This window comes from Sylvia atricapilla, chromosome 5 (assembly GCF_009819655.1).
Source record: "Sylvia atricapilla isolate bSylAtr1 chromosome 5, bSylAtr1.pri, whole genome shotgun sequence".
NCBI lineage: Eukaryota > Metazoa > Chordata > Aves > Passeriformes > Sylviidae > Sylvia > Sylvia atricapilla.
The window spans coordinates 2,293,865-2,318,657 of NC_089144.1; the positions used below are offsets into that span (position 1 = coordinate 2,293,865).

General features: G+C 41.8%; 1 protein-coding gene across 1 annotated transcript; it reads left to right on the forward strand.

Annotated features, from left to right (window-relative positions):
- Window positions 1-986: 986 nt before the first annotated feature.
- LOC136360974 (ADP-ribosylation factor-like protein 8B) lies at window positions 987-24,197 on the forward strand. The gene is made up of 7 exons (XM_066318575.1): window positions 987-1,217; window positions 6,262-6,342; window positions 14,742-14,815; window positions 15,198-15,291; window positions 17,682-17,749; window positions 21,002-21,072; window positions 23,764-24,197. Exons 1-7 carry the CDS (start codon window positions 1,029-1,031, stop codon window positions 23,811-23,813), a joined length of 627 nt encoding a protein of 208 aa, XP_066174672.1. The 5' UTR covers window positions 987-1,028; the 3' UTR covers window positions 23,814-24,197.
- Window positions 24,198-24,793: the final 596 nt, after the last annotated feature.

Consider the following 24,793-nt stretch of genomic DNA (forward strand, 5'->3'; position numbering starts at 1 on the left):
TACCATGTGATGGTATGAGAACTGCCATCGCTAGACGTGAAGAACCTACAAACCCGATGCTGTCCAGCATCCCACGCCCACCAGCTCTGTAAGGCACTGCTGCCAGCGGTGTCTCGGTGCTGGCTGTGTGATGCTGTACAGCCGCCCATGTCAGCGGCTCTGTGCCGGGCTGTCACATGCTCGCACAGCGCTGTCCCCGCACGGATCCCCGCGGTGTCCGGAGCCTCCCCGCCGCTCCTGCGGACCATCCCCTCCCTGTGCGCCCCGGCCCGCCGCCCTCGGCCCGGCCCGGCCCCGGCAGGGCACTGCCACCGCTCCCGCCCGGCCCGGCACAGGTTAACCCCTGCCCAGCCCGGCCCGGCACAGATCAGCCCGGCCCGGCTCAGCCCGGCACAGATCAGCCCGGCCTGGCACAGATCAGCCCGGCTCAGCCCGGCACAGATCAGCCCAGCCCGGCTCAGCCCGGCCCAGATCAGCCCGGCCCGGCCCGGCCTGGCACAGATCAGCCCAGGCCGGCCCGGCACAGATCAGTCCAGCCCCGCCCGGCACAGATCAGCCCGGCCCGGCTCAGCCCTGCCCAGCCCAACCCGGCTCCGCCCAACCGAGCCACGCCTAGCCCCGCCCCGCCCCGCCCATCCAGCCCCTGCCCCGCCCATCCAAGCCCCGCCCACCCCGGCCCAGCACCGCCCGGCCTCGCCTATCCCGACCCAGCCCCGCCCGGCCCCGCCCATCCAGGCCCCGCCCCGCCCCCGCCCGGCCCCGCCTATCCCGGCCCAGCCCCGCTCAGCCCAGTCCCGCCCCTCCCGGCCCCGCCCCCCCGGCCCGGCCCCGCCCCTCCCGGCCCCGCCCCTCCGGCCCGGCCCCGCCCCTGTCGGCAGCGAGCGGCGGCGGGCGAAGGGCGGCGGCGCGGTGACGTGAGGCCGGGCCCTGCGCTCCGCTCCCCGCGCAGCCCCATCGCCGCCGTCAGCCCGGCCCGAGCCCCGCCGCCTCGCCTCGCCTCGCCTCGGCTCGGCTCCCCCGGCGCTCCCATGCCCAGCAGCGAAGCGGTGCCGCTGGGGCTGGGCGCCTGCCGCAGGTCGGGGGCGCTGGGCGGGATGCTGTCGCTGGTGGCGCGGCTGCTGGAGTGGCTGCGCTCGCTGTTCTGGAAGGAGGAGATGGAGCTGACGCTGGTGGGGCTGCAGTACTCGGGCAAGACCACGCTGCTCACCGTGCTGGCGGTACGCGGGGCAGGGCGGGGCAGGGCCGCCCTCAGGGGCCGGGGAGCCGCCCTCAGGGCCCCGGCAACAAGTGCGGGCTTTGGGGCTGCGGGGGTGGCACCGCCGGGGTATGCCCTGGGATGTGCCCCGGGATGTGCCCCGGGATGTGCCCTGGGATGTGCCCTGGGATGTGCCCTGGGATGTGCCCCGGGATGTGCCCCGGGATGTGCCCCGGGATGTGCCCTGGGATGTGCCATGGGATGTGCCCTGGGATGTGCCCTGGGATGTGCCCTGGGATGTGCCCCGGGATGTGCCCCGGGATGTGCCCCGGGATGTGCCCTGGGATGTGCCATGGGATGTGCCCTGGGATGTGCCCTGGGATGTGCCCCGGGATGTGCCCTGGGATGTGCCATGGGATGTGCCCTGGGATGTGCCCTGGGATGTGCCCTGGGATGTGCCCTGGGATGTGCCCCGGGATGTGCCCCGGGATGTGCCATGGGATGTGCCCTGGGATGTGCCGTGGGATGTGCCGTGGGATGTGCCCTGGGATGTGCCCTGGGATGTGCCCCGGGATGTGCCCCGGGATGTGCCCCGGGATGTGCCCCGGGATGTGCCCCGGGATGTGCCCCGGGATGTGCCCTGGGATGTGCCCTGGGATGTGCCCTGGGATGTGCCCTGGGATGTGCCCTGGGATGTGCCCTGGGATGTGCCCCGGGATGTGCCCCGGGATGTGCCATGGGATGTGCCATGGGATGTGCCCTGGGATGTGCCCTGGGATGTGCCATGGGATGTGCCCTGGGATGTGCCCTGGGATGTGCCCTGGGATGTGCCCTGGGATGTGCCGTGGGATGCGGAGGAAGGGGAGGCGGGCGGGCCGGCAAGAGCGTGAAGCGGCTTTTGCATCCTCGAGAATGTGACAGCAGGAGGGCAGGATGTGCGGGGAAGTGTTTTCAGAGGGAGGGAGAAGATGTCTCCAGTCTGGCTGCCGACCGTGCCCATCTCGGAGCAGGCTCTTGTCAGGTCGGCTTTCCATGCTCGGTGTATCCCAGGATAATATATTGTGCATCCATCAAGGCCGCAAATTGCCCGTTACTGAATTGTCTCCTCCCATCGGATGCAGCAATTCTAATGTCTCCCACAAATCTTCCCCAGCATTCAAGTCTGATTTCAGCGTTCTGTTCATCCTCTGGCCTTGCAGCCTCTCTGATGCTGACACCTACCATGACATTGTTTCTTTTGTCACCACGCTGAAATATATTTCTCGTCTTTGTTTGCTGTGTCCTCCAAATTGCATTTGGGTCTATCCCAAAAATTTGCTTTCTATCGAAAGATGGAAATAAATAAATATATATATGTTACATTTGCTTACTGCTGATCATGAGGCTTAGTTAAGCTTTTTTGCCAGGTGGTATCTCTTGTGAGATAAGCAGCTTCAGCTGCTACCAGATGAAAATTTCTAGATGTTCTTCAGTCCTTATCGTGAAAATCATGAATCAAAACCAGACTGGGAGGTGTGTGGGTTAAAGTCGGAGAGATTGAGGCAATGAAGACCTAAGTATATGCTATTTTTTACTTGCTTTTGTGTATGATTATGGATTAAGGGAAAAATAAGAGATCATGAATTAGTGTGAATGAAGAAGTGGAAAGAGAGAAAAAGGAATGGCAATTGCCCAGTGAAAGTGACAGCAGCAGTCCATGGAATGTACCTGTAGCTGGTATTTTGGTTGATTTGTCAGGCACTGGGGTAATCTTGCTAAGAGAGGCCTCGGTGCTTCTTATGTCCATTGGAAGTGTTCATTTCCCAAGGACAGGCCTGGCCAAGGAATGGGGAAAAGGCATGACAAATGACATTGCTCTGTTCATAAAACAACCCAAGAAATAAAGAACACAGCAGTTCAGAGAGCTCAGTAATGTGTGGTGCCAGGCTTTGTGTGTGTCACTGTTTGTCCTCTCCCTTGTGCTATCCCACCGGTGCAATGGCATCGTAGGTGTTCGTGGTGTTTTCTTCCACACCAGAGCAGTCCTGTTACTGATTTTCCCTGCTAATGTTATTTCATAAGAGTATTCTACGAGGCATTCATGTTTTGTGACTTGGGGAGGGTCACACACGTCAGGTTTTGTAGATTTTGGATGTTCCAGTCTGAAGATGACATGCCTGAAGAAAAGTGGTTGGAGGATTTTGAAAAAAAAACCAAAAAAACCCCAAAAAACTAGGATAAGGCAATGAATAATGGTTTACTCTTGAATAGTGTTGATGTGAGAAGGGCAAACAGATTGGGAACTCTATGAATATTTGTGAATACGTGGCAAGAGTGTGATGAAAATAGCTGTTGCAAAATAGTGGCTTCCTTAAAATGCAAGCTGCAGTGGATCAAGGAAGAACATTGGAAATTACAATTTTTTCTCTTTGCAAAAGCACTCAGAGATCCAATCGTGCTAAGACTGAATAAACACCCTTTGAGACAGTCTCTGCTCTCAAGAGTTTGAGCCATATTTAGTCCTTAGTTACCAATGGAAACCTTGGGTAAAGTCACTGTACTGTTGATGTGCATTGGTGTAATGGAGTAGAATCTGGTCCGTGGTTGTTGGTAGGGTAGAGGGTAATGACAGTGTTCATTAGCAGTTCAATATTTAGAAAATTTTAGAGGACATTCCAAACTTCTTAGCATCAGTTATTTTTGTTTGTATTGGGAGTAATCTGTTTTTTATTGAAATATGACCATACAATTTTTTGTGCTTATTAAATATTCACAAAAATAGGCAATTTGTCATGTAAACCTTCCTTAGCAAGCAGAGTAGTACAGACTTGACTTTATGGTGGTCAGGTGGTTACAGCACTTAAAATAGTAAACAGAACTCTTGGACATGTGGGCAAATGATTGAACCTATTCCTTTCTTCACTGTGTGGGAAAATAAAAACCTGTTGTCATAATACTTTCTTTGTATCTTGTTTCATTCAACCAGAATGGGGATTTTTTAAAGGAAAATACTAAAGACCAATGAAGAGGATGCTAATTCTTTACATTCTATCCCCAGTGCTACAGCAGTTATAATGGTTTGGCTTTTTACTTATTTTATTTTTGGCTTCTAGTTTAGTGTATCACATATGATGTATAATTTGCTGAGAAAAGTAGAATTCAGACTTTCTACAGCCTCCTGAGTCAGCTGCCTCGTTTTCCAGGCATTCCTGTCATTGAGTAATGATGCTACGTTTTCAGTGTTTATGTGTTCATATGTGTTCCTATGTGTTTCTATGTCAGTCCTCCACAAATATAGGTACTATATATTTTAACAAATTCGTGTAATCATAGAATCATTAAGATTGGAAAAGAACTCCAAGATCATCAAGTCCAACATTTAACTGAACACCCTGTCAACTAAGCCACAGCACAAAGTTCCACATCCAGTCCATTCCTGAACACTTCCAAGGGTGGTGACTTCACCATTTTCCTGGGCAGACCAGAACCCAATATACAAGAACTTTGTCTTACTACATCCATTTAAAAACTTATATCAGTGCTGGGTGTGTGTGTGTCTGTATGAAACTGTAGGGGCTTTTGTCTTCACCTTTTTTTTTTTCCTGCTGCTGTTGACAAGTTACTGGAGCAGGGAAGAACAGGGAAAAAAAGAGACAAAAGGTGGTGAGGATGTATAAGTACAGAATTTAGCAAGAAGATTCCTGTGAGTAAGGTAGAACAAGGAACTGATGGAAGTTGTTTCTTGCCTGAAAGATCTAATTCCAAGCTCCAGAATCTTGTGAGACAATCATGTAACTGTCAGGAGTTAACACAGTTCTTAAACTCCCGGTTTAAAAATGATTAACCTCATATTGTAAATTCAAACTGGAGGCGGAGTGTATTCTCACTCCACCACAAACAGGAAAGAGAGAAGTTTCAGAAATTGTACAGATGCAGGGAATAGCCCTGGAGGGCTGGACTGACACACATTGCTGTTCCAGTGCTTCCTGAAGCTCTGATCTTACATTTCTCAGATGAGAGGGAACTGATGGAACATGGCTGCATCCTGCCTTGTTGATATACCCACAATTTTCTTCCACAAAAAAAAAAAAAAAAAAACAAAAAAAAAACAACAAAACTCAGGGCACATGAGTTGAAGAGGTAAATATGGGCAGATAGATGCAGAAGGGCAGTGGCAGGCCCAGAAGGTGCTGCTTTCTTTGCTGTGTGACTGGAAAACCAGGATTGCTGTGCATTGCAGAGAGCTCCTGGGTCTCTGTGTGGACATAAGTTACAAACTGCCTGTCTTACTGTACCGTGTCCAGGAGACACAGTAGCTTGTTCATGCTGCATTCTCAAAAGGAAGGATGGTGAGTTTTGTCTTTATCCTCAAAAGGTGTCTTCTGTAGTGTGCAGAGGTCTGTAGGTTTCCCATTGGTGTGACAAGTGTCTCTGTTGTGAAAAAACTTCTCTGACCTGGGGGAGGAGGCAGCGTTTTTGTGCTGAGGGTTTATGGTATACTGAGTTAGTACTTTGTACTTTCCTGTCTTAGTGGCATTCTCTTAGCTCTGCACCAGGATTCCTCTGCTGTCAAATACACAGAAGAAACAAGTCTGCACATAGTACTCTCTGCATGGAAGTCCTTCACTGTTTCTATATTTGGAATTAAACTAGTGGTGACAGTAGTGAGAAACTACAGGGAAAAATCATGGTGTAGTCAGTTTTATAATATTCTAAAATTTATAATATTTATCATATCAGGGGTAGGACTAGGTGACCTTTGAAGGTTTCTTTCAACTCAAATCATCCTACAGTTCTGTATTTTGGCTGTGCTGCCAAAGGATCAGATGAAGAATTATCTGAAGTCTCGTGGTGTCTGGGGTGATCTTTGTTGCTGAAGAGAATAAAGGATCATTTAAAGGGACTGGAATGAACAGTCTTCCTTGATGTGACAGTGCAGTAATTGAAGTGCTGGCCAGCGTTTTTGCTGAAAATTAATATCATATTTTACTGTATTGTAAAAGAACATTTTTTAATTTGCAAATGAGAACCTTTCTTGTATGTATCAACTATTTTATAATAAATGTAATTTTGGTTTTATATTCTAGTCGGGGCAGTTCACAGAAGATATGATTCCTACAGTTGGCTTCAATATGAGAAAAATAACAAAAGGAAATGTTACTATAAAGGTAGGTGTGCATGTTTGAATTAATACAGAATGAATAAATCATGGGGTAATTTCAACTGGAAATAGGAAAGACAGGAAATTCCTTTTAAAATGATAGGGTCCCATCTATGTTTTTCTAGCTCCAGACTAAATTTTTTTAAAGCAGTAGTAATATATTTCTCTGTTACATTAAACTGTTTGATTTCATTGTATTCCATCCCAGGCAGGAGCTTTGTTGCACTTTTTTGATTTAGGAAAGTCATAAAATGTGGAGGTACTGAGGTAGCTGAGTTGACTTCTGGGGATGTATCTATCTTCTCTCTCCCCCTTCCTGCCTCCTCCCAGCTGTAAGTGAAATCTGGGGCAACTTGACTCCTAACTTAGGGTATCTCAGTGGGGAGTGTGGTTTAGCTCAAATGTTAGCTCTGCTGAAATAGAACATCTAGTTTAAGTTAGTTATCAGGGAAACATCTCTCAGAGCTATAGAGACACATAGGCATCAAAAAAGGGATAAATCACTCCAGTAGCCTTAAGGCACTGTTTGTTGTTTGATTATGGAGGGAGCCTGGTTGATTATCTAGATGAAATTCACAACTTCTAGCTAAGACTAGGTCAAGGGAATCTAGGTTTTTTTTTCTTTACCTTATTGTTTCCCTCCTTTTCCATAATATCTAAGTTCTTTTCTCCTTAATAGTTCTATTGATACTAATCCTCTGGTTTGGTATGACTCCTAAACCACTGATCAAGTTCCAGAGGTGCCACAGCCAATAAAAAAGTTACCACATTTAACCATAGTCCATAAATAATCCACAGGAATAGGAATTCCTTTTGTTTTTTGCACAGAAGCAATGAGGCCATGATTGACAGAGAGAAAGCACAGGCATATTTGGAGGGCTGTGCTGGTGCTGCTGCAGAATTGTCAGATGTAGAAGAGACCAAGTTGTGCAGAGAGGGTGTGTGTGAGGTTCTGTGGAACTGTGCCTTGTTTTACTCTTTGATCTCAAAAGTAATCTTATATATAGTTGCAATAATAAAATTTTCAAGAATAAGGAGATAATGCTAATGTAATTAATATGTTTATTAGTTTCAAAAATGATACTTGATTTGGAAGCCAGTCTGCACAAGAAGATACCTTGACTCATTCTCACAGTCTTTGCTACAACAGCATTCAGTGAAAGTCAGGGGTGTAGGGGAAAATGACTCTTACACATGGATGCTTATTTCCTTAAAAGTCTGTCAGGATAAACTACTTGTATGTTGCTACTCCTGTATTTAAATTAAAATCTTACAGGTTATTGCTAGGTAAGGTTTCCAAAATTATTTTACTTTGAGAAAAATGACATCATCTCTTGATAAGTTGATGACTCAAGAATCATGAGGAGGTGCCTCTTTCTAGAATCCTTTTATGAGCTATTTGCAGCCCAGTAACAAGGATTCAGAATAAAATTTTCTTTAATCTTTTTATCCCAACAAAATAGGTAACCCTTCTCATACAAAGATGATATTCAACTGTCAACTATTAAAATTCATGGATAAAGTGTTATTTTACTAAACCCATGAAATTCTTAAAACATGACAGAAGTTGTTTGTGCTAAGCAAAGACATGACATTGTGTCTCACCTTTTTCAAAGCTTTTGGGGACACTGCAAAACAGAAACTATTAAATTTACTGTAAAATTGAAGCTGAGAAATCATCTGGGTCAAAAAATCATCAAGTGAAAAATTTGCATTCTGGTAGTGTAAGATTGATCACTTTTGGAAAAGTAAGTTGCAAACCCAGCAATTGGTGATATTGATCCTTTATCTGTTTATTGCTGTATTTTGGGGTAGGCCACTAAGAAGAAAGTATTATGCTATTGCAGTGTCACTGCCTGGTTTCTTTACTTCAGTTCCATCTGCAGATTCCATACAATTCCAGAAGGCACAAAGAACTGAAACCCGTGGTGTTCTTTCCTTTCTTCTGATTTTGGCAGTCATTTCCAAGAGCTGATAGATTTATTCTCATTTTTAGTCTCTAATCTTAATATGTAAAAGTTTGGTCACTGGCATGTGTGTGTGGATGACTGTTTATCTGAAGCACACTAAAAGAAAAGCATTTATTTATGCAAGCAGAGGAAGATGCCACTTTCAGATGTTCTTGAATTGAAGCTAAACCTGTTCAGAAGTGTGAGGCTGTCAGCTTTAACCATGAAATGTCAAATTTTGGCTTATCAATATGTTTAATAACCTATCACCTGTTATTTCCAAGAAGATAAGGAAATAAAGGAAGGATTTTACCACACGGTATTTGAAATCTAGGCAAGCAGTTTATATTTTGAGGCTGTGGTTGAGGTACTGAAATACAGAATGATTTCTAGCACTGAAATATTTTATGTCCTACAACTTAGGGATCTGCTAGAACTATTGTATTGAAGTTCATCACAAAACTGATGGCTATCTTTTTTTTCCCCTGACAAAAATATCTGACTGAATTGCTTTGAGATTTTATTTCCAAACAAGTTTTGCTGTTTGCTGAGTGATTTGATTTTGATGTTTTTTCCGTGTTTTGGGTCTGCTTAGTATTAGCAGTCCTTTTGTTTTGGTGAGATTTACTGTTCAACAGGCTTGATAAAAATTAATAAAATTTACTGTAACAAGCCAAGTTGAAGAACCTCAGGAGACTTTGAGTTGTGAGTTGCTATTTAAAGTGGTTGGGAGCCTCCAGCTAAGTAACCTTTAGTTCTTGCAGTGATGGTCTTAGAACAGTCTCAGTTAAAAGGCAATAAGGCACACAGACACGTGCACACGCTCAGATAATGCCACAGATTCATTTCCCTTACTCTTGCATTTGTTTTTCGTGGCCAGGCAGATTCTGCACTTCCCAGCCACTGTGGTGGAAGGGAGTGTAGGGCAGCTGCTCAGGGGACTGGTGCTGGGGGCTGGGCTGTGGTCACTGTGGTCACCCCAGCTGTCACCACTAGATGCCGGTGTCCCTCCACCACACCCTGCACAGCCTGGCTGCGGGAGAGCCGAGCTCAGCTTCTTGCTGCTTGCTCTTTGCTCTCATGAGGCAGAGAGGCAGAAGGATACCAGCTCTGTGCAGTCCTCTGCCAGCTGCCTTTGTTGCAGCACTCCTGCTCTGGACAGTAGCGTTTTCAGCTCTCTCTGCATCCTCATAGAAGCAGAATCCTCCTGCTTTGTACTGCTTCCTCCTACTGTTCAGGTTATCTTACCTGTTGTATTGTCATTTCAGATGTCATGCAGTAATACAGCTCTGTGTGTGTACTCTGAGTGTAGCTCCAGCAGTGTTTCAGCACATACTGGCTATTCTGTATGAGTTGGATCACTCTGAAAAAGCTGTGCTGTGTCTGGCCTGATTTCAAGTCAAAGCGTTTTTTCTATTAAAAAAAAGGATTTTTGCTGGTTGTCCCAGTGTTTTATGATAGTTGTCTGTGAGGAAGAGCTGTACTGGTGGATTCAAAAGAGCTGTGATCCACAGCAGGAAGCCCAGCCACTAGTGCTAAATCCCAGGGATTGTTTAGTGTTTTCATTAGTGACCTGGGTGGTGGGACAGGGTGCACCTTCAACAAGTTTTCTGGTAGTACAAATCTGGGAAGAGTGGCTGGTGTAGCAAAGGGCTCTGCTGCCATCCAGAAGGACCTTGACAGGCTGGAGAAATGGACTAATAGGACCTTTAGGAAGTTTAGTACAAAGACTTTGTTTTCTTGTCCTGTTTAAAATCCACCTGTTGATCCTTCTAGCATCTGACAAAATGGCAAATAGCCCCTGGTCTTTTAGAAATACTCTTTCCCATTTAAATGCCTCTGTGCTTGTTGTCAGGAGTTGAAGGCACTTCATGAACTTAATTTTGTGTTGCAAGTCTATTTCCAGTTCTTCAGTGAAAATGTTATGATTAAATTATGAACATTAAAATGCACATATAGCTTTTTCCTTTTATCTGATGTGAATAAAATGCCCAATGGTATGTTTAAAAGTTGGACTTCATCAGCACTAGAGGAGGGAGAACACAGTTCTTTAAAGGGCCAAGACTGATTTCAAAAAACATAGTGTTCTGAGAAATATTGCCTGCAGAAAATGTAACCACATTGCTCTTAGAGTCAAAAAAAAAAAGTGCAACTATGAGAGAATTTCCAATATATAGGATAATATATAGTAAGTATTCTATATTAGTAAGATACTATAACTTCCATGATAAGTTACATTGGCTGGTAGGTACTACTTACGAGTTAGGCTCTATAGATTTGTATATACAGGGCAATAATTAAAATGTTTAAGGTTTTTAGGTTTTTTATTCTTCTGTTTATTAAGGAAAAAGATGGGTATTTTTGCCTGAAGATTCCAGTCTAGAATAGGTGACTGTTTAGGATTTGTCCCTCATGAGCTTAACCAGGTGGTAAGTAACCCATCCTGAGGCAGTTGTCTGAACTTGCTGAGGAGCAGGGGATGCTTTGAAGAATGGTTCACCAGGTAGGTCAGGTGGGTAAAACAAACAGAAGAATTTACTGCTGTTGGTGCCCCCTGAGCACTTCAGTAGCCAAAGAGAAATTTTGGCCACCTGGATTAAATGCCTACATTTTAGATGATTGAAGTTGTCTCATGCTTTCCAGTTTTCTCTATCATTGCACACTGAGTTGGCTGTGAGGACAATGACTGCTTGCTGTGTATGTGTGGGCACATCTTAGGCTTGTCTCTGTACATTGTGTTGCCTTATTCTGCCCAAATACTCCTCCCTGCTTAACAAATTCCTCACCTGTTTAGGTCAAGTTCTATGGCTGATACTTCCTGCATACTTCCAAGAAGAAAGATACATTTCCAAGTTCAAATATCTGTACTGTTGGATTCATCTTGCACGTTAAGATGTCTGCGTGTAAACAAGTCTATGTCTGCAGTGAGGTTTAAACTCTTTTAATAATAGAGGAGCTGTAGTTGGTATTGTCAAGCCTAGAGCGTAATTCAGTCATCCTAAACAAGATGTTACATCTGATCAGCCTGAAAGGCTCTGTAGACTTGGCTGACTGCTGTGAGATTGTAGGCACTGAACTCACACACTGACATCAAGATACAAATTTCTCATTGTAATCTCTGTCCACAAGACATCTCCTACCCAGCAAATCTGAAAAAAAGCCATGTAACATAACAATCTAGAAAACCCTTTTCCTGCAGCTTTCTCTTGAACCATCAAGCCTTCCTTCAATATGAGCTAATTTGAAGAAATGCAGCTAGAATGTTAATGAACCTTCCTGTAACTGAAAGCTTTCAAAAATCTTTGAACCTATTCATGTGCATTTTTGCTGTCATGATACAGCTCTGTGCAAAACAAAAGGATCTGCTCCTTAAACAAAGCTAATAGCTATGGTCTTAAGATGGTGCCTTAGATCCTCCTGAAGAAATTGGAAAGAGATAAACCCAAAGTTTTCTCTTTTTTAGAAGAATTTGATATATTTCAGGTAAGCAGATGGTAAACAGTGGTTCCATCATGGTGATCTAGTTACAGATTAAAACATTGCACTAATTAACGACAGTGTAGACCTGCTGCAAACACAATTGGAATTACTACTATAGGAGTAGGTGGGAATGAAGAAAACAGTGATGTATAAAATGCAGTGCCAACAAAATATGTGCCTTTGAGATTCAACCTGAAAAACAAATCCTTGAGATTTTAATCTTCTGTGAGGCAATGGTACTGCCTCAAAGTACCATTTTTGGTCATTCTCAGTTTGGTCATTCTGTTAACTTTTGTTGATTCCTAAAAATCAGCTGGTGTTCTAGGGATAAAATTACCTTTTAAATATTACGAAACTTTTATTCCTGAGGGGGCAGTAAAAGCCATGGGAGAAATTTGAAGATTGGCCTCTTTTTAAAAACAACCAAAGTAAACTTCTTTTTATAGCCATCTGTATGTTTAGCTGTTAAGGTTTAGTCTCCTGCCTTTCTCCATTCATACCCAGATCATTTTTTTTTTACCTATGTGTTAAATACTGGGATGCAAAAATAGTTGACATACAAAACACCCAAGGGTCATGCAAGAAAACTTCTTTAACACTAAGACCTCTCCTCTTTCCTTCCTGGATGCCTCTTCTATTCTCACAGTTCTGTCTGTTCAGTTGTGTGCTGAAACTGGTTTGGTGCAGTAATTTGTATTTTGAATTAAGGAGTTAACTCTTTCATTGGCTATTTAGTGTAATAAAGAGTATTAGAAAGTTACTTTTAAAGCAGTTTTGATTTCAAAGGGAAAGAGGTGAGGAATTTTTTTCATTTCATACATTTATTTCTTTTTCCGTATTTCAGATAATTATTACTAGATTGATGTAAACTTCCAAAGCGTTATCAAAAAACACCTGGTCTTTATTGTGTCCTTCATGTTGTACTTTAATGAATAGCTGTAGGCCTGATTAGGGAAACTGACTGGAAATGACTTATCTTTCCATTGTTTCAAGGTGACTTTTTCTCCTAATGAGAGTAATCTTGTTCTGCAGTGCAATTTAATACTGTAAGATACAATATATCAGCTAGCAAAGACAAAACCAGTTTTTTTTTTTTTTTTTTAATCTTGTATTATTTATTCTGTGTTTAGTCCAGGCTATATCATCTTGTAGATTTTCATGGCTATCAGCATTCCAAAAATCTAATCTGACTACTAGCCTGTCCTATTGTCTTTCCCTTTTTTTTTTTCCTTTGGTCTACCAATAATAATAATAATTTAGTTTCTTTTTCAAGACACACAGATGTGCACCAGATGGCTTTCAATAGTTTCAAGGTCTTGATGAGTTATTGGGGTAATTAGTGTTGGTCTAAGTTTTGTCACCTAACCATAGTGCTGAACTGTGTACTCATCACGCTCAGGCTTTTACAGTATAAAGGTTTATTTTCATAAGACCTTTGATACAGTGCTTCAAATGTCAGTACAGATAATAATTGATACTTCATGGTCAGAAGTCTTTCATGTGTAAAATTTTTGATCTTATTCAGGGGATCAAAAGGCACTGTACATTTAGATGATACAGTAATTTTACATTGGAAGGAGTGGTAAGATATCAATCAGGGAATGATTTTAATGGCGAATTGGGAAATATTTCTTTCTAAAGTATGAATATAAGATATTGAAAATGATACAGAAATTGATGGATAAATATGATTTACAGGCTGTGAAATTAAAAAGATAGTGGACATTAATTGAAAAATGCCTTATACCATGGGTCTGTGAAGTCTTGCTCTTTTGTACAAAGCTTTGTTGCCACCACAGGCTTAATTTGGATTTATGGTGTAAATGTGAGGACAACTCTTAAAAAATTTGTTTCTGGATATATATCTTCCAAATTCACATATTTCTTCCATTCACAGTTTCTTCTGTGATATATATGCCTCCTAGATCTGGTATACAGTATATATTATTTTGATAGCTAAGTCTGTTTAAAATAAGAAACGATTACTTGTCTTTGTCCTTGGCAGAGGAACAAATCCATTACTTTTATTTTACATTGTTCATCACTGTCTTAATCTGTGTCAGTTGTAACACAACTATCTTTGGATGTAGTTGTAACAGATACATTATCAGGAAGCCCTGACCTGCATGATGTAGATATGTTACCTGGCGTTTTGACCTGAGAAACAGCTTTGAAACAAGGTATTGCCATCCACCAAAAATACCAATTTTTTTTGCAAGTAAAGCAGAATACATAGCTCCTGTAAAGGAGGATAGTGTGTTAATATTTTAACAAATAGGAATTCCATAGGATTGCTGGACACTAATAGCATGTCTAAGTATTTATGGGATTGGAGCTTTTATAACGTCATAAGCAGAATTTGAGCTTTCTTTCTTCAAGAGACACTGCTTAATCACTTCAGGCCTGTTTCCTTTCTGATTCTGTTTCATTAATCCATGTGTCTTTTAAAGCACACTTGTTGAACCAGTGGGAGAGCTGTGGAGGTATTGGAGCTCCTTGGAGTGGGAAATGTCATCCCTTACATTGATTCAGTCTGCTCTCTGACCAGCTCTTTGTTTATTTACCATCTCTCTTTATCCTGTTGAAGATCTGATAGATTCTTAACTCAGATCTTGCTAGCCACATTAAAAACTCTCTGCATGACTGTTCAATACAATGATGGTGCTCTTTTTTGCTTTGAGATTCTGCAGTTGCAATTATTCACTTCCATATGTGAGTAAGACTTTTCTTTTAGTGAGTGGGAAAGGGTAACATTCTCAAAAAGAACATTTGGAACTTTTGGTGTCATAGGGCTGACTTACTCTGTGAATATGCTTGTCCCCCTCCATTAGCTGGGAGGTGCCAAGAAGACCTTTTAATAAAATTTTGGAATTGGCAATACAACCTGCATTCTGCATGTAAGAGTTAATTTATTCTGTTGGGTTAGGGCTATGTAGTTAAAATCCATTTTGGAGCTGGAGTGTCCTTCTCTTTTCAGGTGTGGGACATTGGAGGACAACCAAGGTTTCGAAGCATGTGGGAGCGTTATTGCAGAGGAGTCAATGCAGTTGTGTAAGTTTTCTTTTGTATGTCCACAGAAAATGTACTTAGCAAGATATATTATAAAAGTAGGTATTACATTATATTATATATAAATAAAATAGATTTTTTTTTCCTCTCCACCTCCATCACATCAGGAGTCCCAGTATAATTAAAGTACTGTGTTCTGCTTTTGCAGCAACCCAGACATGTAAGTAATTGCATATTCCAGGCCATTTTTTCCCCACAGGCTGTATTTAACTCTGTCTTCCTTTATCATAAGTGCAGGGCTTACACAGCTTCCAATTTTTCTAATTCTCTTGTTGGCATGAGCACGTTTGTCACATTTCAGATGTTTTAATGCGTATTTGTGCAGGTAATGGTCAATACTATAAATCACTATTCTTCATTGCAGTTACATGGTGGATGCAGCAGACTTAGAAAAAGTGGAAGCTTCAAAGAATGAGCTACACAGTTTGATAGATAAGCCTCAATTGCATGGAATTCCGGTAAGTATTTTTATTACTGTTCTTATCTGAATGTTGACAATGTGTCTTAAATCCTCATGAGTTGGTTCCTCTGGTCTCTTAAAAATCCTAGGGTATATATGATGCAGCCTTGATACATTGAGCACTCTTAGAAAAATCACTGTGATTTTTTTTTTTTTCAGAGTACTCAACAACTTATATGTGCTGCATTATGTTTGTACATTTTCTTGTCTAAAGGTCAGAATAGATTTCAGAAAAATTGTGTTTTCACACGTGGTGTTATCAGAGAGTAATTACTTCCAGTTAGTCCCTTGTTGGCTGGGTTTCAGCCAATGACCCAGGTATGGTTCTGGCAGTATCTTGTGGCATGTGAGATCAATCTTTCTGCAGGTTGGCAGACGGTAGCATCAAACAGTAACATCCTCTGCCTCCAGAAATTGTGTAGGAGCTTGACTTTTTATGTGTCCTGACTTTTCTTGACTTAGTATTTCAAACTAAATTGTGTGGAAAAAATGCAAATATGCATCTGTTCTCCAGTTGGAAGCATCAAAGAATAGTGTATTCAGCTGAAATTCTAGTGAGGAATACGAAGGTGGAGACTAATGTTGTTTATTTAAATGTAATCTGCCAATTTAGGAATCCATCAGGTTGTCATTCATCTTTGTGTTGACACCACCAAGCAAGAGTTCATACCTTGATTATAAGAAAGAAAACAGTAGTACATGCAAATGAGGAAGAAGTTGCTCACAATTTGATGGTTCTTCCTTGGTCCCCTTTTTTGTAAGCAGTTATTTGGACACTTGGCCACTACAAAGTTACCTGAGGGTGAGTAGACAGTGTAGGACTTAAAGAACTTAGTTGAAGTGTGTCAAAACACTGTCAAAGGCACAGAAGGAAGTTACTATAAGATAGGCCATCCCATCAGGGACTTGAGATAAGCACAGATGCCACAGTAGGCAGGAGCTAATTCCATGCCTAATGGAGCTGAGGGTTTAGATGACATCTGGACATGCTGCCCATCTGGATGTTGCCACCACAGCTAACTGGGAAAGGAAGTGATTGTACACATGCCATCAGTCATGGGAATGTCATCTCCACCCCATGGATACCTGGGACTTGGTCTGTATAAAAATGATGCCTCCAGTATACAGGAGGCTCTCTCTCATAAAGGAGAGTTTTTCAAGTGCTTCTCCATCTTTTTTATAAGGTTTGCTATTGTTGTGGTTTTATATGTTTATCTATTGAACAAATCCTTCAGAAATCTACAGTTATGCTGTCCATGGGGAGTGACATTGCCTGCCTTTTGCACTCTCTTCACATGTTTTTTGCTTCTAACTTTTCCTTACTGAAGTGATTGATCTCTCATATCTTCAGTAGTATTTAATTAAGTTCCCTGCCTTTTAAGTGTTATAATATCACATTCCAAATGCCCAGCCTGACCTGTGTGGTAATTTGCAAGGTGTGCTGACGTATGTTTTACTTACTTTTATTTCATATGTAGTCATCAGTATTGAACCTCCTTCAATTTTTTGTGCTCAGGATTTGGCACTATACATTTTAGAGCAACTTTATTAATCTGGACTGCAAGTAAAAAGTTTAATATGTTCCAGATTCATGGGATATAATGGGACAGTCTTGACTTAGAATTGTAGCATATCTGGAAAACAATAATGCAATCATAACTAGAAAAACCTCCCATTGTTAACTTTATCTTAGATTGTGCTCAATCCATTTATCTGACCTTCATTTATACTTGAAACCTTAAATAGGAACTCTAAAGTTCCAGCATCTATTTGGTAAATTTTCTTCATTTCTTGGACTTAATTCCTAGTGGCTGCCTTTCAGATTTCTACCATGGATGCTCAAATTGGAGAGAAAGGTGGCTAGGGCTTAGGTGATACTTGGTTCAGAGGCTGAACTGTTCACTGATTCAGTGTTAGGAAGCAAGGGAGCAAAAAAACATAGTGAGAATTTTGTCTGGATCTTTTATGACCAGCCTCTGCTGCTGGGGCCATACTTTCCATTAATATCAGTCTTTTCCTCTGAATTGAATATCCTTTGATGGCTTGAGTGCACTTGATGCATGCTCTCTTCCACATTTCTTTGCATTTAATCTGACACCATCCTATAATGCTGTCTAGAATGGAGAGATTCACTTCCAGAGGAGATTTCTGATACTGAGGCATGCAGAAATAATTTAATCCAGTTTTCAGAGGGTATACATCCAGCATCTGCTCCTGACGAGGAGTGAGATTGTCATGATGTTCCTACATTCATTGGTCATTTTGAATATGTCCTCTGTTACATTCTAAATAGCTGCAAGATCCAGAATAATGCCAAGAAAAAGTTACAGAAAAAAACCAACTTTGATTGCTCCTGGATTTGATATGCATATGAATTATTTCTTTCAGGTGTTAGTTCTTGGAAATAAACGAGATCTCCCAGGTGCACTGGATGAGAAGCAGTTAATTGAAAAATTGTAAGTAGCTGCCTTTTGTAAAAAGCTGAGACACTGTGAAGTTTGATATGTAAGTCAAAAATATTGATAGTTTATGGCAATAACTTGTTACAAAAGATTCTATTTTACGTTGTCAGGTATTCCACTTCGAGCTCTGCTGGCACCTGATGTAGTGATCTAGGCTGGTAACTGCTTGCAGTAGAATTGAACCTCTCTTGATTGTTGTTTGGTAGTGTAAAATTATTTCAGATAATCTTGTTTTCCCATCACTGAGGATAGAACTGCTATGGATAATGAGATGGTAATTTTAACTTCTCACAGTACAATGTAGTGTCAGTTTAATGCTTGAATGGCATCAGAACAAAGCCATATCAATCTAAGGCTGGTAAATTTAAGAAAGTGAGGTATTTTTGCCATTTATCCAAGGCATAACGTAGGGATTACTGAAACTGACAAACTGATGCATAGTAAACGTAATTGTAAAGAAAATACAAAATTTCATAAAAATGACCAGTATAGCACTAAATTTGTAAAATAAGACTCACAAGTCACATAATTTTAGTTAGTAGAAAGTAAGTGAAGCTTTGGTATAGTAAGGACGGTCCAAAGTCTGGGCTACTAAACTGGGACTCACAGAATGGCTGAGGCTGGGAGAAACCTTGAGGTTATCCACCTGCTCAGAGACTTTTGCCCCTTGGAGCTGATGGCTCTGGACCATGTCCAGGCAGCTTTTGAACATCTCCAAGGATGGAGACTTTGCAGCCTCTCTGGGCAGCCTTTGCTAGTGCTTGTTCACTCTGAGGTAAAAAGTGTTTCTGTGTGTTCAGAGACAGGTTCCTGTGTTTCAATTCATGGCTGTTGCTTCTTGTTCCATCACTAGGCTCCATCTTCTTTACAGGCTCCCTTCAGATTTTTGTACACATTAATAAGAAGTTCCCTAAGCCTTTTCTTCTCTAGGCTAAACAGTCACAGCTCTTCAACCTTTCTTAGTAAGTGAGTTGCTCTAGTTCCTAAATTATTTTAGTCGTCCTTTACTGATCTCTATCCTGTAGATTCCTCTGTCCCTCTTGTACTGATGTTCCACAGCTGGTCAGGTAAAATGGAAGGATCACCTCCTTCAGCCTGAGTGCACCCCAGAATTAGCATTTTTACCACACTGCTTGATGGTGTTCAACCTGATGAGCCACCAAGACCCCGAGGTCCTTTCCTGCAAAGCTGCTTTTCCAGACAGTTGGTATCCAATGTCCTGGTGCCTGGGGTTGTTCCTCCTCGGGTGTAGGACTTTGCACTTCCCCTTGTTGAACTGCAGGAGGTCCCTGCCAGCCCTTTTCTTCAGGTTGTGGAGGTCCCTCCAGCTTGTGGAGGTCCCTCTGGGTTGCAGCATGACCCTCTGGTATATCAGCCACTCCTCCCAGTTTCCTGTCATCAGCGAATTTGTGCTTTGCCCCATCATTTGCAACAAACGAAGATGTAGAACAGGACTGGACCCAGTATTGGTACACTGGTAGTCACTGGGTTCTAGCTTGCCTTCATGCCACTAATCACCCAGTGTTCAGCCCTTTTCACTGTCTGTGCATCCAGCCCATACTTGCTCAGCTTGTCTGTGGGGATTTTATGGAAAGCACTGCCAAGGCCTCCCTCAGGTCAAGGTGCACGGTATCTGTTGCTCTCCTGTCATCTACCAAACTGTAGATTTCATTGCAGAAAGTTATGGAGTTGGTCAAGCATCACTTCCCTTGTGTGAATCCCTGCTGATAACTCCTGGTCACCTCCTGGTCTGTCACATGCCTGGGAATAGTTGCCAGGATTAGTTACATTGTCACCTTCCCAAGAATCGAGGCAGGGCTGATTGTCACCTACTTCCCCAGGTCCTCCTTTTTCTGAAGAGGGACATTTACCTTCCTTTACTCTAAGGCACCTCTCCCAGTCAACATGATTGTTCAAAGTGGCCTCACAATGGCATCAGCCAGTTCCTTTGTCACTTGTAGGTGCATCCCACCAGGGCTGATGGCCTTCTTTATATGAAGTTTGCTTATTTATTCCTTGATATAATCCTCTTCCGTCAAGGATACAACTTCTTTGCTCGTAACTTATTCATGGTCTCTGGGGCCCAGGTTTTCTGAAGGCTGATCTTGCTAGCAAAGGCGGCATTTTCATGTCCTGTGTAACCAGGTCCCCTGTCTCATTGGGGCACACTGTCTCCCATTTCTCACTTTCTAGTTTTCTTTGACATCCCTCATGAGATCCAACTTCAGCTGGGCTTTGGTGGACCTACCAGTGTCTTTTTTTCTTGGACAATGTTTCTTTATTCCTTCCAGGTTACCTCTCTGCTTCGACCTTCTGTATACTTCCTTTTTATTACTGGGTTTTGCCAAGAACTTATTGTTCATCCACTTAATGCCTTTTGTCTTTTTTTCCAAGCTTGTTAGGATAGGTTATTCTTAAGTTTGGAGATGAACTTTGAATATTAACCGACTTTCTTAAGTCATTTGTTGCTCCAGGGCCAAACTACATGGGACTTTTCCAAGCAGATCCCTGGAGAGGCCAAGTCTGCTCTCCTGAAGGCCAGGGAGCTCCCTGTTTAGTTCTCTTCTTTACTAGAATCTTTTATGTGGTCTTCAGACTTCTCAGTGCCTTCACTCCCCACCTGCTTCAGGAAAACGTTTTGTGCATGTCTGTGTCACTTGTGTGATGATAAATAAATGAAAAAACAACAAAGTGTTCAGAAGCTCTGAGGTGGGAGGTTGGAGAATTCCCAGAAAGAAGATGATTAAGAAGCAGTTTCTTCCCAAACGTAGAAGCATCCTTTCAGAAGGCGTCAGATCTGATATATTAAGTATGATATAGTAAACATCCTGAAGATAAATGGTGTGATCATTTGAGTACTGTTATTTTATTACAATTTAGTGGAGAAAAAAACCCTCAGAATTCTAAGTGAAAAGAGTAAAATGTGAATGATAAGACATGGGGGTAATACTTGGTTGCAAACACAAAATATTATTTTTAGCTTATGGATTTCTGTGGTTTTATTTCTCACTATTGCACTGACCTAATGAGAAATTCAAATTTTTATGAAATGACTTTATAACATTTTAATCCTTCCAGTTTAAGAAACATGTGGTTTTCTGTGTGCTGTGGCATATTTTAAGAATTTAACATCTGGTAATAGAATTGAACCCACTGCGTAAAAAGCAGAAAACAAGAATTTAATGGAAATTTCTGTTTTCAGTGTTTGTGAGGTTGTAACAGTACTTATTGTTTTTGTTTCTGTAGAAACCTTTCAGCTATTCAAGACAGAGAAATCTGTTGCTATTCTATTTCCTGTAAAGAGAAGGATAACATAGGTAAGCTGCTTCTAGTGTCATCAGTATATGCTTTGTACGTTGGATCAGATCAGGTTTGAACATCTACCTCCACTATATTATTGTAGATCTCAATTTACATTGAAAGATATTTTGCAAATATTGTACACAACTGTATTTTTTAACATAGAATCATGTGTAATTAAAAAACTTGTAGAAATACTTAGTTCCATGAAAAGTTAATTTGACTGGGAATTTGGAAAAGCATATTTAAAGCCTGGAGTAATTGAATCCTTTACAAGAAACGTGTGTTACTTTTGAAAAAACAGTAGCTGTGTATGAAGGCCTTCCAGTTTTTAGGTGGTTCTAAAAAAATCTTGGTGATTTACTCCATACACAGGTTTTATTTGGTAAGCAGGTTTTATGTGCATGTGGCTGTTGTTTGAACTGAGGGATGGGTGCCTTTTTCCAAGTGGAAATGCAATGAGTGTGTCCTGTAGTAAGTGAAGATCTATCCCCAGGAACTTGTCTTCCATCTGCCTTTGCTTTTTGCCTTTCCCTCTCTCCATCTCCCACTTCCCTATCCCTTTTCTCTGTGGTGTTCTCCCATTCCCTTCCCTCCCCAGGGCAGGAGGAAGGGATGAAGGACAGGTTGAGCTAGCAGCAGCAATTGTCTGGGGGCATTCCACCTCTGTGCCACCCTTCTCTGCATTCTGCTGAGACAAGTGATGCTGGATGGGATTGGCCTGCCTGGATATTTATAGCTGCTATGTGAGGAAGGCAGGCTTGATAGAAGAGCTGGGAAGCTCTGTAGGGCTCAGCTGAGTGAGAAACTGTGATGGGAATGGGAAGAAAGCCACTTTCTCTCAGCAGCAGAGGAAATTTCCATCCTACACAGAGAGAAGCAGGTAGTGGAGATGGTGAGGAGACTGTACCATGGCACCTGGACTCCAGAGAGCTGGGGGAGATTTCAGCTGTGTGCAGAGATGTGTTTGGCAGTGAGGGCTTCTCCTGGAAATGGTGTACATGGCTTGGGTGTGTTAATTTGAAGGAGACCAGACCCATGTTTGCTGCAGCTTGGGGTGCAGCTGTTATCTCTGAGTGAAGGAGATGCACAGAAGGTGCTGCTACACTGGGGAAGATTAGACTTCAGGAAATAAGGACTGTAGAAGACAACACAGGATAATCTCAGTAGTTGAAGGGCAGTGAATGTTACCAGGGTTTTCAAAATGCTGTGCTTGATGCTTTTCAAATTGGCAAGGCTGCAGTGGAGATTCTTAAAAGTGGGGTTGTGACTGGAAACTAGTAAAAACAGCTTAATTTCTGTTTTTATAATAATGGAGAAAACAGATTTTGATCCCAGTCCATTTATCTGGATGCTCTGGAGGAGAAAAGCAGGCAACAAAAAGCATGCTAAAATTTGCATGAAAGAATGATCATTAATGCAAAACAGTATAGATCCCTTACTTGTGGAAGTTCTGGGAGTAGTGATGAAAAAGACTGAAATCCTAACTGAGACTTGGTCAGATATTTTCCAGTGTAATATTGTGTCTAGAAAGACTAACCAGGTTCTTGAGTATTTGCCAAAACAAAAATAAGAAATGGGAGCACACTGCATATAACACTGGGGACTGTGTGGGCATTGGTGGAGCACCATGTGCCATATTTTGAGGAAGACCTTGAGGAAAGAGGTTTGGTGAGGAGCTAGGGAGACTAAAGGCCTGTAAAGTACCATTTATAATCAAAGACTGTTATGCTAGTTTATTAAATTGATGAAACTAGTAGTCTGTTCAGGAGAAGACTGGGAGCTGTCTTATTACTCTCTGTTTTTTGACTGGTGTCACTGCAGTTGAACGAGAGGATACTGGTTTTTCAGTGTGAACTGCAGCCTAGCTAACTGGTCTCATCAGGAGGTGTAGGAGTAAGGCTGCCAGTTACTGTGTCCTGAGAGACCATGGAAGATAATTATTCAGTTACTAACTTTGATACAAGTGCAGTGGGTTGCTTTTTTCTGCAATCTCACTCCCTAGGCTGGTCTGCAAGGATATTCATGGAGTGCTGTCGTGAACTTAAGACAAATAAGGCAACAGATTTCAATTTGAGGGCTAGGAGCTGCTGCTGCCCCCTGACATCCTTCCTGCCTTCCTGACAGATGTTACTGCCTTGAGGCAAAAGCATCTAATCTGCTCGTGAATCAGTTTGTGAACGGCTGGTTTTCAGCTCAATGCATTGGATTGCATCAGGAGGGCTGCCAATTGCAGCTATCATATTTTAGTCCAATGTTGCATGTCTTTCAAAGACCTTGGACTCCTACAACCTCCCTAAATAGCTTCTTAATGTACTGTCAGATGTTTGCTCTTCCCATTCCTTTTGTTTGTGTATTTGCCTTTGTTCTCACGCAGCATTTCATTCTAGTCTAGATTTTACAGTTTGTTTTATGGTCATCTTAAATCATTGCTTTTTCAGCAGTTCCTTATCTATGGCTTAGAGAACTTGATGTCAGTCATCATATTTCAAGAAAACAAAATGCACATGATTTAAAAACATACAAAAAATAACTAGAAAAGGCCACCTGGAGATTGAAGTGCTTAAATTATGTGTGAACGAAAAGCTGGGGTTTCTGGGTTTTGTTTGGTTGGGGTTTTTGTGTTTGTATTAACTTACTGGTGTTGTGCTGTGCTTCTGCAGTCTACAAATAGGCTATTGAGTTTTTTGTTTCTTCTATCCTGGCAGACATAACATTACAATGGCTTATTCAGCACTCCAAATCAAGAAACTGTTGAAGAAAGTTTTGCTGAAGATAACTCTTCCCCAATCACTTTGATTCCTATCAGCTATACACATTGAAAAGATAAGGAATGCAACTGTCTACTACCAGGACTCACTGTGGTCATATTTGTTAACAGAAATAAATCTGACTTGTAACTTGTCTATTTTGATTATTTTTTTTCTTTTTTTTCTTTTTTTTCTTTTTTTTTTTTTTTTTTTTTTTTTTTTGAATCCAGATGTTTGTCTGCCTAGGTGAAATTCCTGAATGCCTTAATACAAGACTGGAAGAAATTAATAACTTTTTGAGCTGAAATGTTTTGAGTTTATGCATGCAAATTGTCAAATACATAGTAATTTTTTTCTAATTTGAAACTGAATAAATTGTGCAGTGGAAACAAGTGACTGGTTTTTTGAATGTAGCATATAATTATTCACACAATGTCTTCCCTCCAAACACATGTAGTTAGTATACTAATGATCAATTAAAACTGTAATTAAGAGCTTCTTATTTGAACAAAATCCTAATATTCAGAACACTTTCACATGGTCTGGAGAAAAGTTATTTATGAAGTTATGAATCTGTAGTTACTTGGTTTTTCCAGTCACTAATGTGAATTATTCATATAAATATTCTTGTGGAAATGAAAAATAAAACATTCTGGACAACCTTGTCCTTCTTTATTGGGAAAGGAAAGAGTCTGGAATTGTACTGGATATTTTTCTTTCTTAAACAGAGAGTGAAATAGAGAGCAGGTGAGATCATGTGCATCTTCTCTGACATTATTAACCCCCAAATTTATGGTTTTCCTAAGCATTTTTACTGTAAATGAAAATTATATTTGTGGACTGCTTTGTCTATTCCTGAATCTTTAGATTTTTCAAGTATGCAACACAAAACAGCTGGCCTCTGAAGCAGGATTAGTCCTTTGGAAACAGATTAAAGAAGCAATTCACTTTTTAAATTTTGATGCTTCACTAACATCTTACAGATACC

Excerpts from the sequence above, each read along its gene's own strand:
- LOC136360974 (XM_066318575.1), top strand. The coding sequence starts at position 1,029 with ATGCCCAGCAGCGAAGCGGTGCCGCTGGGGCTGGGCGCCTGCCGCAGG. Across the intron at positions 14,816-15,197 it reads AGAGGAGTCAATGCAGTTGT|TTACATGGTGGATGCAGCAG; the intron begins GTAAGTTTTCTT and ends TCTTCATTGCAG. Across the intron at positions 17,750-21,001 it reads AAGCAGTTAATTGAAAAATT|AAACCTTTCAGCTATTCAAG; the intron begins GTAAGTAGCTGC and ends TTGTTTCTGTAG.